This window comes from Scyliorhinus canicula, chromosome 8, assembly GCF_902713615.1.
Source record: "Scyliorhinus canicula chromosome 8, sScyCan1.1, whole genome shotgun sequence".
Classification (NCBI taxonomy): domain Eukaryota; kingdom Metazoa; phylum Chordata; class Chondrichthyes; order Carcharhiniformes; family Scyliorhinidae; genus Scyliorhinus; species Scyliorhinus canicula.
In genome coordinates this window covers 127,987,624-128,001,180 of record NC_052153.1, presented here as the reverse complement: position 1 = coordinate 128,001,180, position 13,557 = coordinate 127,987,624, and the positions used below count along the sequence as shown (strand labels likewise).

At 46.5% G+C, this 13,557-nt stretch overlaps 1 protein-coding gene across 3 annotated transcripts in view; it reads left to right on the top strand.

The window, feature by feature from the left end:
- erap2 (endoplasmic reticulum aminopeptidase 2) overlaps window positions 1–13,557 on the top strand; it is a 155,875-nt gene that overhangs the window by 129,271 nt on the left and 13,047 nt on the right. For all 3 annotated transcript variants that reach the window (XM_038805220.1, XM_038805219.1, XM_038805218.1), the window contains exons 10-16: window positions 852–920; window positions 1,628–1,803; window positions 1,928–2,007; window positions 2,888–3,071; window positions 8,244–8,400; window positions 9,927–10,111; window positions 13,165–13,326. In XM_038805220.1, the coding sequence (XP_038661148.1) occupies window positions 852–920; window positions 1,628–1,803; window positions 1,928–2,007; window positions 2,888–3,071; window positions 8,244–8,400; window positions 9,927–10,111; window positions 13,165–13,326 (1,013 nt within the window). The remainder of the gene's footprint in view (window positions 1–851; window positions 921–1,627; window positions 1,804–1,927; window positions 2,008–2,887; window positions 3,072–8,243; window positions 8,401–9,926; window positions 10,112–13,164; window positions 13,327–13,557) is intronic.

Sequence of the window (13,557 nt, the reverse complement as noted above, 5' to 3'; positions counted from 1 at the left end):
TAATATGATAATTCACACTATGCCTTTGTAAGCGCAGTAGCGTTATCTGACCACTCGGGGGAGTAGCTCTGGGAATACTCAGGAGATTGTACAGGGCTCCACCCTTGGCTCCACCCACGACTCCTCCCCCTAGTACTGCTGTATAAATACCCTTGTCCAGCGTCAGCCTGCAGTTCACTGAGAGTTCATCAACGGGTAACAGGCTGGCTGGTGTCGATCACTTTTTCTTCATGGTGTTGGATTCTCTGCCACACCGGTACTTCCGCCAGCGGTGGTGCAAGGTGGAGAATTCAATCCCAGCATTCTTGTAGTAAAAAATGGAAATGTCGTCACCGTCCCAGAGGAACATGGGCTGCTCTGCCTTTTGAGAGCTGATTTAATCTGAGGGTCACGACACCTTAGGCAAGGGCCAAGGTTGAGAAGGCTGGGCCTTCATAAATAACTCTTGCTGGTATGGAAATTGAACCAGCGCTGTTGACATTGCTCTACATCACAAACCAGCCATCCAGCCAACTGAGGTAATTCCTTATTCGCGGAGAGTGCAAGATGCAGCCCATTTTAAAAAGAACTTAAAAATTCCTTTCTCACAAGCTCCGAAATAAATGACTGTCCTCAAAAGCAAAGAACAACAAAAAATGACCAGCAAACAATGAAGCATTTTTATAGTCCCTTTTGTGACCCTGTTGCTTTTCTATTCGCCCGAAAGCTAGTCCAGAAATAAAATAAGAATTTAATAAGCAAATATAAAACAATAGTGAAAAACATTGGGTTTCCAATCTGAAATGATCGTTTGAAGTTATATGAGATTGTGAAGGCAATGGAAAACCAATCTTTGTTTGAATTCCCAACAGACTTGTACCGAGGAAGATTTTACCTCCGGTGGATTCTGCTACAGTGCTTCACAAGCTGCTAAAAATGCTGTAAGGTTTGCTTCATTTTGACTTCAATGAACTATATATAAATTCAGTGACACCTGTATGGACTCAACTTGCAAAATCCTGCAGGTACCATAAGTACCTATATAATTAAAATCTGTGGGATCGGACAACTACCTTGGGCTCCATTGAAATTCAGATTTTGGTCCTAATAATGTTGGGAAATCAGAAAAATTGACGATGCATTATAACAGGCATTTACATTGATAGTAATTGAAAGAGAAAAGGATATATTGAGGTCTAAAGGATTTCACGCTTTCAAAATTACTTAAATTTTAAATCTCTCTGACTTTGATTGAGATCTTCTGCAATTTCCCCTCGCTGATTCTAGGAATGATCAACTTCCAATAATCTTTCTGTATTCAAGAAGCTAAATCTGTTGCTACTTTAGCATTGAGTGTTGCTATTTTAGAACTGAGTATATAATCAGTCAATAGGGGCATAATAGAAGTGCAAACTAACTCTGTAAATGTAAAGCATCCCTCATTGCATCTTCATTGATGAGGGCCACCCTTCCCCAAACACCTGTACGTGAATAACACACAATTCACAATCATAACTACTGGGCGAAAAGTAAATGCTAATGCTTGTGCACTATATGCTTGTACTCTGTTTTAACTCTTTAATAACTATGGTAAGAAGAACAATAACGTTCAATGCTAAACTGCCCTGTGTGCCTTTTTATTCCTTAGTACCTCTATGCAGGGGAACATTTAGACATCAAGGAGATTATGAACACGTGGACACTTCAGCAAGGAATACCGGTGATAATTGTCGAGCATAATGGAAGTTCAATCAGGCTACAACAAGAGCGCTTTCTTAAGGGAGTGTTCCCAGAGGACTCCACCTGGGCCTCAATGCAATCTGGGTACTTGTGCTTCAGTTATGTTTTGATCACAAAAGAAGAAGATTAATATGTTGTATGAATAAAGTTTTAAGTGCAATCTGCAACATTGTGAGAATCAAAAACATTTGTTTCACCCTTTTTGCAGTTATCTGTGGCATGTCCCACTAACTTATATCACAAGCAGTTCCAAGACTATTGGTAGACACCTACTGAAAACAAAATCAGGTAAGAATGCAATATGTTGCTGGTTATCAATAAAATAGCCCCATCTCAAAAATAAAAAACTTTAATCCTTAAGATAGGAGTTTTTAATGAAATCTATCTTGATGTGAACATAACTTAAACTTCAACTGGATAGTATTTAAAATATCACTATAACACTGTAATTTAGTTTTGGTTATGATGCTCATAACACTGCACAAGATAATTACAAGTTTACCTTAATCTATCATTTACATTTGAAAATAAAATGCCACCTCTTCCCACTGAAATGTCTTGTTCTCACATTACTGTATATTTGGCAGATTGATTTTGGACTGTTAATGACTCAAGGAATTGTAGTTCAAGTTACTGACAAAACACTGAGCCTGGACCGACACTTTAGCAAGAAATGCTGCCCTGCCAGGAGTGACCACCTTAATTTGAGATGTTAAAGTGAATGAGGATCTACTTGTTTAGATGCACATAAAATATCCCAGGATAGGGCATTCCCCTGCTGTGACTCTTAACACCAACTGAAAATGGATTAAGTGGTCATTAATTCATTGTGTCCAGGGCTTTGCTATCATTAAATTGGCTTCTGTGTTCACCTACATAGCCAATCCATTGCGTGTAAAGAACAGGACCGTTCAAGGGCATGAAGAGGCATTGTGTAATTGCAAGTTTGTTCATTGATCATTTGCCATTCTGACAATGTTTGATTCACTCCATTATCCATTCCCAGAAGGGGAAAGGATGGAGTCTAACCCACTGCAATTTTACTGTGTCAGCATGGCCACAATGCGCTGAGTGGCTGCCTTCTGTACAATAATTCCTTCTGCATTTCTATGTTTTATCTATCAGTTGTGTGTATTTAACTTCATTAACTCTATCTTGCTTTGACCAGATCATATTGAACTAGGTGGAGAAGCTCAGTGGGTAAAATTTAATGTGGACATGAATGGATATTACATAGTACATTATACGAATACTGGATGGGACACTCTGATTAATCTGTTGGAGCAGAACCACACACTTCTAAGTCCGAAGGACCGAGCGAATCTGATTCATAACGCTTTCCAACTTGTCAGGTACTGTGGGATGTTGTTATTACTGTATTTGTCATATATTGAAATCACAAATTGAATGGGTCAGGATACGTGACTCAAAGTGTGTCTGTAGGTGGTGCTGTGAAGTCTGTCATTTTGTAGGTGAGAAACAATATGGCATGGTCTTTATGACGGCCCAGTTCTGCCTCTAAAATAATCTTAGCTCTGCCTGCGAATTGTTTTCCAATTTGTACAAGTGTTCCCAGGCCCCGGGAGCACACAGGGACAATTTTTAAGAAGAATTTTTTTTTGCATGTTTTTATTAAGGTATTTATATGTGTATATGTATATTCATATACACACATCAAACATAGCCAAAACCAAAAAGAGAACAAACAGGAAATCTTATAACAAATAACCAACCATCACCCCTGCACCCCACCCTCCATGCTGTTACCCTCCACCCACTAAGCCTCGTGTTTTTTAACCCCAAAATCCGCCGCCACTTGCTGACTTAACTGTCCTGAAATAAATCAATAAACGGTTTCCATCTCCAGGCAAAATCCACCACAGACTGCTTCAAGGTGAACTTGATCTTTTCCATTCTGAGGAACTCTGCGAGATTCGCTCACCCACACCTCCCGGTTCAGCAGCACGGAGACCCTCCATCCCAATAAGATCCGCCTCCAGGCTACCAAAGAGGCAAAGGCCAGAACGTTGGCCTCTCTCACCCCCTGGACTCTCGGGCCTCCTGACACTCCAAGAATTGCCACTTTTGGACTCGGGACCACCTTCACCCTCAACACCTCAGACATCACATCAGTGAACCTCCACCAGAAGCCCTGCAGCTTCGGACAGGTGGACATGTTTTGGAGGGCCCCCCCGTGCACCGCCCACACCTATCCTCCACCCCCTCAAAAAACCTATTAATTCTGGCCACCGTCATATGCTGTGAACTACTTTAAATTGGATGAGGCTAAGCCTTGCACACAAAGAGGATGCATTCATCCTTCTCAGAATCTACTCTCACAACCCACCCTCCAACACTCCTCTCCAGCTCTTCCTCCCACTTATGCTTAACTTCTCATATCGGGGCACCCTCCCAGTTCATTAACTCTTTATAAATCTCCGACACATCAACCAACCCCTGCTTTTGACACCACCTGGGCCTGCAACCCCAGGGGTGGCAGGTCAGGAAAGGACGGTACCTGTTTCCTCACATAGTCCCAAAGATGTAAGTAGCGGAATCCATTCCTGCTGGGCAGGTCATACTCCTCGGCCAATCCCTCCAAGCTCAAAGCTGCCCCCCACAAACAGGTCCCCTAACTGCTCAATCCCCGCCCGCCGTCACCCCCAAAACCCTGCATCCAGCCTAAGCCTCCTACCACACACTGATTCCCCTCCCCCACCCGCACCCCTCCCAAGCAATAATGCAACAATAAAAAGAAAGGTGCACTCGACCTCAAACGTGACAAAACATTTCAATGGAGAAAGGTTCTCCAACAACTAACAACAACAAAGATCCAAGAAAAAAACGGACTGAAAAATCACCCATATCCTCACACCTCCTCCACAGTTCAGTGTCATCCTTCCCCTATTAGTCCATTGTCACTTACAAACTCCATTGCCTCCTCTGGTGTTCCAAAATAGCGCTCTCCGCTATTAAAAGTCACCCAGAGGTGGGCCGGGTACAACATCCCATACTTCACCCCCTTTTTGAAGAGGGCAGCCTTTAGACGATTAAACCTGGCTCTCCTCTTCGCCAGGTCCATGCCCTAGTCCTGGTACACCCGAAGCTTGCTCTCCTCCCAGGTGCATCTCCTCATCTGCCACATCCATCTCAGTATCTTCTCCTAGTCCAGGAACTGGAGAAGGCGCACCACTGTCGCTCTTGGTGGCTCATTCGCCTGCGGCTTCCTCATCAGTGCCCTGTGCGCTCGGTCGACCTCCAGGGGTCAGTTGAAGGCCCCTCCCCATCAACTTCTCCAACATCTTGGCTACATACAATCCAGCATCTGTTCCCTCGATGCCTTCAGGCATCTCCATGGTTCTTAGGTTCTGCCTCTGGGGGCAGTTCTTCAAGTCCTCCACCTTCTCCCTTAACCGCTGCTGAGTCTCCCGCATCACTCCTAGCTCGGCCGCCAATGAGGCAAGATGCTCTTCGTGCTCCCCCACCGCCTCCTCTACTGGCTTGGCCCTGGGCCTCCAGCCTCTGCTCCACCAGCCTCTGCTCCACCAGCCTCTGCTCCACCTGGTCAATTCCTGCTTTTAATGGCTCTAGTGCCTTGGCTAGATTCTGCTGGGCCTCCCTCCTTTGTTGGCTAAATTTTTCAGTTAGAAAGTCCACAAATTGCTCCGTCAACCATTGGGTAGGCAAGGCAGACCCTTTACCATCTGCCATCTTGTCCTGTGGCGCATGAAGATTCCATTGCTCCAACTGCTTCCTTCTTCTCGACCCACTTCTGGTCCATGGATCCATCCACCAGCCCCACCAGTGGAGTCAAACTTTTCTCCAGCTAGTTCTAAACCTCTTTTTGACAAAGCATCCACCCTACAAACGGGGAAAAGGTAAAAAAAAAAAACACCCTCGTGCGGGAGCTGCCAAATGCGCGACCACTCACACCATAACCGCCACCTGAAGTCCAATTTTTAAGAAGAATTAACCTAATTCAGAACTGTGACTCTGCATGCCTGCTCTACCACAGATAATTAGCTAGCTGCTTCCATCCCACTCACTACTTCCGAGTCCAGTGTCACCTGTCCTTGTTTGCAATAAACATCCATTTCTTTTGCTTTGCATCCAATTAAATTGGCGATAGGCTAGGTAAGTGAGTGGGGCCAACCAGTTAAAATGATCATCTCAACTGTTCCTTGGCCTATTTAACTGTTGGGAAGAGCTCTTAGAGTTTTGAAGAAGTCATTCGGATTTGAAACAGTAACTGTCTTTCTCTTGTCAAGATGCTGTCAGACCTGCTGAGTTTTTCCAGCATTTTCTCTTTTTTTAAATTTCAAATTTCCAGCATCCACAGTGCTTTTACCTCACAGAGGCTTCATTTATTTTTGAAATATTAGCCATCAATTGGGGTGGGGGATCTGGAGAGCGACCCTGAATTTTCTCTCCTCTTCTAGACTTGCAGTACTAGTCTAATTGATTGCAATAGTCCAGTCACATTCTCTTAAGCTTCCAGTCTACTTTGGCAATTTTAGGTTTCCTCCCTTCAAGGTCACTTTGATTTTGCTCAACATTCCCCAGTAACCAGGCTGATGCCATATTGTGCTTTGCTTCAGCTTTCTCTTTCTCCTCCTTGCCTCAGTAAGACTAGCTCCAACTTACCACTCTCCAGCCTCTAAGTCTGTTCCTACCAAATAGCTTTTGATTGACCATTGACAACCACTGAGGACTGAATTCCAAGTTATTCTATTGGTGCGAACCATAATTTGACATAACAAAGTGCATTTTGTATGGATGAGACTAGTGCACATTTATTGTAGAGGTACTTGCCATTAGTAAATAAACTGGAAATATCTACTCATGAAAACCAAGAAATAAAATAATTTGCTTGAGATTAAATGTGTTATTTCAGAGATTTACAAAATACATAGGTCTAATATATCATAACTCTTTGATACTTACAAAAGAATCATTGCACTAACCTGTTCTTCATCACCTGTATTAACTTTATAACTACTACCAAGGGTCAGACTTGGCTCAATTAGAGCATGTCCACCATTGTGGCATTAGGTTGAAAGTTCAAGTCCTAGATGTACTGTCGAAGCTGCCATCTTTTGGAGGTAATACGAGATGCTTTTCAGATAGATGTAAAAGAAATTCATGGTGCTTTTTGAAGAAGACAAAGAGTGTTCTTCCTAGTGCCTTTGTCAATATTTATCCCTCAACCAACACAGTCAAAACAGATTATTTGGTCATCGTCATATTGCTGTTTCTGGGATGTTGTTTTGTGCAAATTGGCTGCATTCACAACAATGACAATATTTCAAAAGTACTTCATTCAGTAAAATGTGATTTGGGACACCCGTAGGTTTTGAAAGGCCTAAATGTGAATTCTTTCTTTTTTTCTCTCGCTCACTAAACTAACATATTTGTGGTCCACAGCCAAATTCTGATTAATGAAGTCATGAGAACAACAGACCAAAAATATGAAAAAGCTTTATAAAACGTATGAAAATTGGCACCTAAGTTTCCTGTACAAAAGTTTGCCTAGAAAATGAATGGGAATTGTTGATTTATTTTTAAAAATAAATTACCCAATTCTTTTTTTCAATTAACACAGTGTGAATTACTAGGATTGTGATTCACCACATTCACCCCCTGTAAAAAAAATCAAGTCCAGTGGGGGTGATTGGTTTACAAATTGAGTCGGTCCGGCGGTCGAGTCGACCTCTTGAGATCTATGAAGCACCGGGGTTGCAGCCTCTTCTGGTGGCTGGGTGGTGGCAGTCGGCGAGGGTACCATGGCGGACTCCGGGGGTGATTCGGTCCGAGCTTCGTACCCGACTGGTTCGACTGGTGACAGGGACGCCGGAAACCCATAGGCGCGGGGGCGCGGAGCACGGGCAGTGAACCTGCAGGCGTGGGGGCGCCGGGGGTTGGGTGGGGTGTAGTGTGAGGGGCGCCTCGGCGGTAGTGGTGTCAGAGTTGGATCCTGCAGGCGCCAGGTCCCGGAGGGAAACACTGTTCTGACGGCCGTCAGGGTATTCGATGAACGCGTATTGGGGGTTCGAGTGGAGTAGGAGCACTCTCTCCACGAGTGGGTCAGTCTTGTGGGTCCGGACGTGCTTCCGGAGGAGAACCGGGCCCGGTGTCTTCAACCATGCTGGGAATAAAACCCCCGTGGTAGTGCCCCTGGAGAAAACAAATAGCCACTCATGAGGGGTCTGATTGGTGGCAGTACATAGGAGGGACCTAATAGCATGGAGCGCGTCGGGGAGGACCTCCTGCCAATGGTATAACTCGGCTTTTCAAAGGCGATACTAACTGGAGGATCGATAAACGCCAACAAAAAAAGAAGGAAATTCATTTTGCATAACTGCAGCTACATAGCAGCAACCATGGCCCGCATGTGAATTTTCTGCTTTATTCTTCAGTGATGAATGATTATCCCATTTTAGGGAGAGAATGATTTAGATAGGGGAGGAAATGTTATCTCTGATTTTGCTGGAACATTTTAATGAACCATTTATGACTGTGTTTAGTGCAGGAAAGTTGTCACTTGACCGAGCGCTTGACTTGACCCGCTACCTCAGACACGAGAGCAAAATCATCCCAGTATTGCAAGGCCTGGGTTACTTGGAGGTGTACTACAAAATGGTTTTGAGCAGAAATCTTTACGATGTTGCAGAAAATCTGAAGGTAAGATTCTATAATTCTTAAAAATGACTTGACCAATGTCCATTCATTAAAATAAAAATGATACTGCTGAAAATATAGTTGTGAATTATCTGGAAATTATATGATACAAATTTGGAAAATTAGCATTAAGTCAAACCGCTTAGATATTTTAAGAATGCTGAGATCAAAAGAGACCCAAATTGACGAGGGGACTGAGAAAAGAAGAAAAGAGAGGTTTCCTATTTTGTAGACTGTGATAGACATAAAACGTTTGGTCATTTGTGGCCCCGTTGGTCCGATGAGTTTCAGATGAATATGTTGGCCAGTCTCGTGGAACAGTTTGGTTAGAAAGCATTGGCCAGTGTTGGCCATTCCAATATTTGAATAACAAGCCTGATGGCACAACCATTTCATTTTGCAATGCTAGAAACCCTTTGAAAATTTGGCACTAATTGCATTAATTGGTTCAGTATGAGTAAGCATCCACTTTGGTTTTTCTAATTTTATGAAAGGTCTACTTGTACATACCAACCAAATTAAAGGCGTAAAGAACTTCAGCACGTTTCTCATGGAACTTGAACATCCCTCGTCCAAAATTTACAAACTCATACTTTGCAATACTTCAATGAGCATCTCTTTTTAGTTAATTGCTATTTTTTCCCCTTCCAAATAATCAGACTTAATGGGTGGGATTCTCCGACCCCCCACCGGGTTGGAGAATCCCCGCGGGGGGGGGGCGGCGTCAATCCTGCCCCGCCGCTCTGACGCCAGCTGCCGTATTTGCCGGTGCCGGTTTTCGGGTGGGGGCGGGGATCATGTCGCGCCGGTCGGAGGCCGTTGGCAGCGCCCCCCCCCCCGGCAATTCTCCGGGCCCCGATGGGCCGAGCGGCCATCGGTTACTGGCCAGTCCTGCAGGCGTGAATTGGACATGGTCCCATACTCCCATACGGCAGGACTTGGCTGGTAGGCCGGCTGGTGCGGTCCTGGGGGGGGGCACCGGTGGCCTGGCTGCGATCGGGACCCACCGATCTGCGGGCGGGCCTGTGCCGTGTGGGCATTCCTTCCTTCCGTGCCGGCCATGGCGGAGCCCTACACCCCCTTGCGCATGCGCTGGAATACACCGGCCGGTCTGCGCTTGCGCTAAATGTGTTAGTAAGTGACAGCAGATCATTCAGTCATGGAGAATATCGTATCAAAGCCCAATCCTGCCCTTACTCAAAATCCAACAGGGTTGCGAGAGAGCAAATAGGAGAGGAAAACTTGCTTGTTTTTCCACTTTCCATGCAGGGGGCACTGAGCTCGTTGCCGTGTGCCTGCTGATCAGTTGGCTCGGCAGAGACCAAGTGACTGATCATGCAACTTCAATTGTCTGTGTCTCCCACCAACATATCAGATGTTCTATTTACCTAGTGAATTGTAAGGGAGCAACTGTTCTAACCTTTTGTGAATTTATCCAAGAATTTTGTACGCTTTTTGATCGTCCCAATAAATACGTGTTAAATTTAAGAATGTAAGAATCTTACAATGTGCTGTTGTTTATGTTTCAGGCATATATCCTGCAGTTTTTCAAACACCTGATCGACAAGCAGTCATGGAGTGACGATGGAACTGTGTCAGAGCGATTACTGCGGTCCAGTCTCCTGGAACTTGTCTGTGACCTCCAATACCCTCCTTGTGTCCAGAGAGCATCAGATTATTTTAATCAGTGGAGGAAGTCCAATGGTACCATGAAGTTAGTAACGATTGAAGTACAACTTCTTCTTTGTACCTTGTGATACTGTAGGAATAGAGAAATAACACTGTGTTTACTTTGCAATTATCACATCTTTTTGAGAAGTTCTAAAATGCTTCATGATAAAATACCAGTGTTACTGTCCCCGGACAGGCGCCGGAATGTGGCGACTAGGGGCTTTTCACAGTAACTTCATTGAAGCCTACTCGTGACAATAAGCGATTTTCATTTCATTTTTTCACAAACAGATCTCAAAATAGCAATGAGATGAATGCCCCAGTCAACTGTTTCCCTGATTGAAGGATGAATTGACAGCCAGGAGACCTCTCTGATATTAAAAAAAGACTGATGACCTTACCCATTGTCCACCTTAGATGATTCAAATATTCCATAATTAACCTTTAAACTGAAGGACAGCACCTCTGCGATGCATTAATTCTGCATTGCGGTCTCAAGCATTTAAATTTGAGTTTCACCCTGTAAATTTCTAACTCTGGTAAGAATGGCTACCAGTTCAGCAACTTACTGTCTGTACATTCACCTGAGAAAGCAGCTGTGCTCCGAAAGCTACTGATTCAAAACAACCTGTTGGACTTTAACCAGATGTTGTAAGACTTCTTACTGTGCCCAGCGCCGGCCCTAGGGTTGCTGGCGCCCCGGGCAAGCTGAACTTCGGCGCCCTTGTGGGGGGGGGGGGGGATCGGGGGGGGTCGTGGTCGGGGGGGTGGGGATCGGGGTCGGGTCGGGGGGGGATCGGGGTCGGGGGGGATCGGGATCGGGGGGGGATCGGGGTCGGGGGGGGATCGGGGTCGGGTCGGGGGGGGATCGGGGTCGGGTCGGGGGGGGATCGGGGTGGGGGGGGGATCGGGATCGGGGTGGGGGGGATCGGGGTCGGGTGGGGGGGGATCGGGATCGGGTCGGGGGGGATCGGGGTCGGGGGGGGATCGGGATCGGGTCGGGGGGGGATCGGGATCGGGTCGGGGGGGTCGGGGTCGGGTCGGGGGGCGTCGGGATCGGGTCGGGGGGATCGGGGTCGGGTGGGGTCGGGGGGGTCGGGGTCGGGGGGGGGGATCGGGGTCGGGTCGGGGGGGATCGGGGTCGGGTCGGGGGGGATCGGGGTCGGGGGGGATCGGGGTCGGGGGGGGGGTCATCGGGGTCGGGGGGGTCGGGGGTCGGGGTGGGGTGGGGTCGGGGGGGGTCGGGGCGGGGGTAGGGTCGGGGGCGGGGGGGTGGGGGGGTGGGGGCGGGGGGGGGTCGGGCTGGGGGCGGGGGGAGGGTCGGGTCGGGGGGGGCCAGAGTGACCTGGTATATGATCGGGACTCACCGATCGGCGGGCCGGTCTCTCTGTCGGCAGGTCTCTGACGCCGGTCACGCACTCGTTGATGGCGCCCCCTAGCACATGGCGCCCCGGGCGACTGCCCGAGTTGCCGGTACCTTGAGCCGGCCCTGACTGTGCCCACTCTAGTCCAACACTGGCATCTCCACATCATATCTGTACTGAGTTAAGCAACAGATTTGAGTTCCATTTCTTGATAAATTAGCTGAGGGATTATAGAATTTTTATAGAATACCTACAGTGCAGAGTCTGCACCACCCTCTGAAAAGCCATCCTACCCAGGCCCACTCCCACTCCCCTGTCCAACCCGCCCTATCCCCCCGTAACCTAACCTGTATATCCCTGAAAACTAAGGGGCAATTTAGCATGTCCAATCCACCGATCTGCACATCTTTGGACTGTGGGAGGAAACCAGAACAGCCGGAGGAACCCCATGCAGACATGGGGAGAATGTGCAAACTCCACATAAAAAATCACCAAAGGCCAGAATTGAACCCGGATCTCTGGCGCTGTGAGGCAGCAGTGTTAACCACTGTGCCACCATGCCGCCCCCTTCTGTGCATAATGGATACCTAGGAATGATTACATAGTGGTGAGCTAATGAAAGGTACAGTGAAGTTAATGATGAGAAAAAAGCCACAGTGGTTATCTGTCATTTTACTTAAGTGAGGCCACAGATTGGTGGGATGGAATTTATGGGGCGCTGTGGTTCGCCCCCACATTCCCGGCTACAAATTTCACACTGGGAGTAGGTTTAAAAGTTGAGATTTTTGCATGACGCCAAGTAGGCAGTCCTGCTTTAGAGAATTGCCAGTCAGTTAAATGGGCTGCAGCTCTGCAACCCCAGCAGTGCCAGCCAGGAGTAACGGGTACTACTGGGACAAGAGGCAGACCCACCACATCTAGCTAAGTCTGAGGTCAGGGCTCTCAGTGAAGGAGGTTGGCAGGTTAGGGATCGTTGGCAGAGTCAAGAGGCTTGGAAGAGGAGAGGGGACTGACCTGGGGGTGGATTGGGGTGGGGGTGCCTCCGTTTGGCTCAGGAGGCCTGCATGGAAGTCTGTGCAGCTAAGAATGCCTGCCTCTCCTTATTGCGAGGGCTTCTCCCTGCCCTGGGTAAAATGCCAGTGGAGGTTGTATGAGCCCTTAAGTGCCTGGTAATTGGCCATTTAAGGGCTACAATAGGCTCAAGGCTGGCCTCCCAATGCCTCCCCAACTCAAAGAACAAAGAAAAATTACAGCACAGGAACAGGCCCTTCAGCCCTCCAAGCCTACGCTGATCCAGATCGTCTATCTAAAACTGTTGCCTCCTTGTAAAATTTCAGACAGGTCAAGGGTGAGTGGGTAGATGGTGGAAAGGCCACCATCTGTATTCTGCATGCCCCCTCACACCTTCAAAACTGCCAGCGGAGGAGCGTAAAATCCCATCTACGATTTTTAAAGAAGAATGGAGAGAGTCAAAGAATACAACCTTCTAAAAACTGGTTAAAAAATATCCTCTAATCCCAAATAATAAAAACCCAATTTAATTTATTGAGGCCAGTTTTCTTGTCCTTTAATCACCCAGCATTCGACCAAAAAACGATATCGTCAATATTTATGCATAATTGTAATGTATTTAACTGCCACAGCATTATTTTCAATGGACCCCTGCTTTTTGACTTCCAGAAGTGCAAACAAACAATCTGTTTTACTGAACACATTATTGTTGATATTGCAGTTTGCCGACAGATGTCCTGGAGGTTGTGTACTCCGTGGGTGCCCAGAGCAGTGATGGATGGGACTACCTTCTGAAGATATACATCCAGTCAGTGTCTGGTGCTGAGAAAAATAAGATTGTTTCTGCTTTGGCAAGTAGCAGAGACCCGGAAAAACTGAAACGGTATGGACTTTAAATGTCATCAGATTTCCTTTGGCATCATACCCATTGAGTCAAAGATTATGGTATCACAAAGGCGAAATGCTAGTGTGTGTAAGTTTGTAAAAGAGTAGACATAAGTTTGGGAATAAGTTTACTGGTATACACAGAAATAATAAACTGCATTACATTATCTCGTATTACATAATATTTACATCGGAGAAACAGACCATTCAGCTTCAACAGATCCATGTC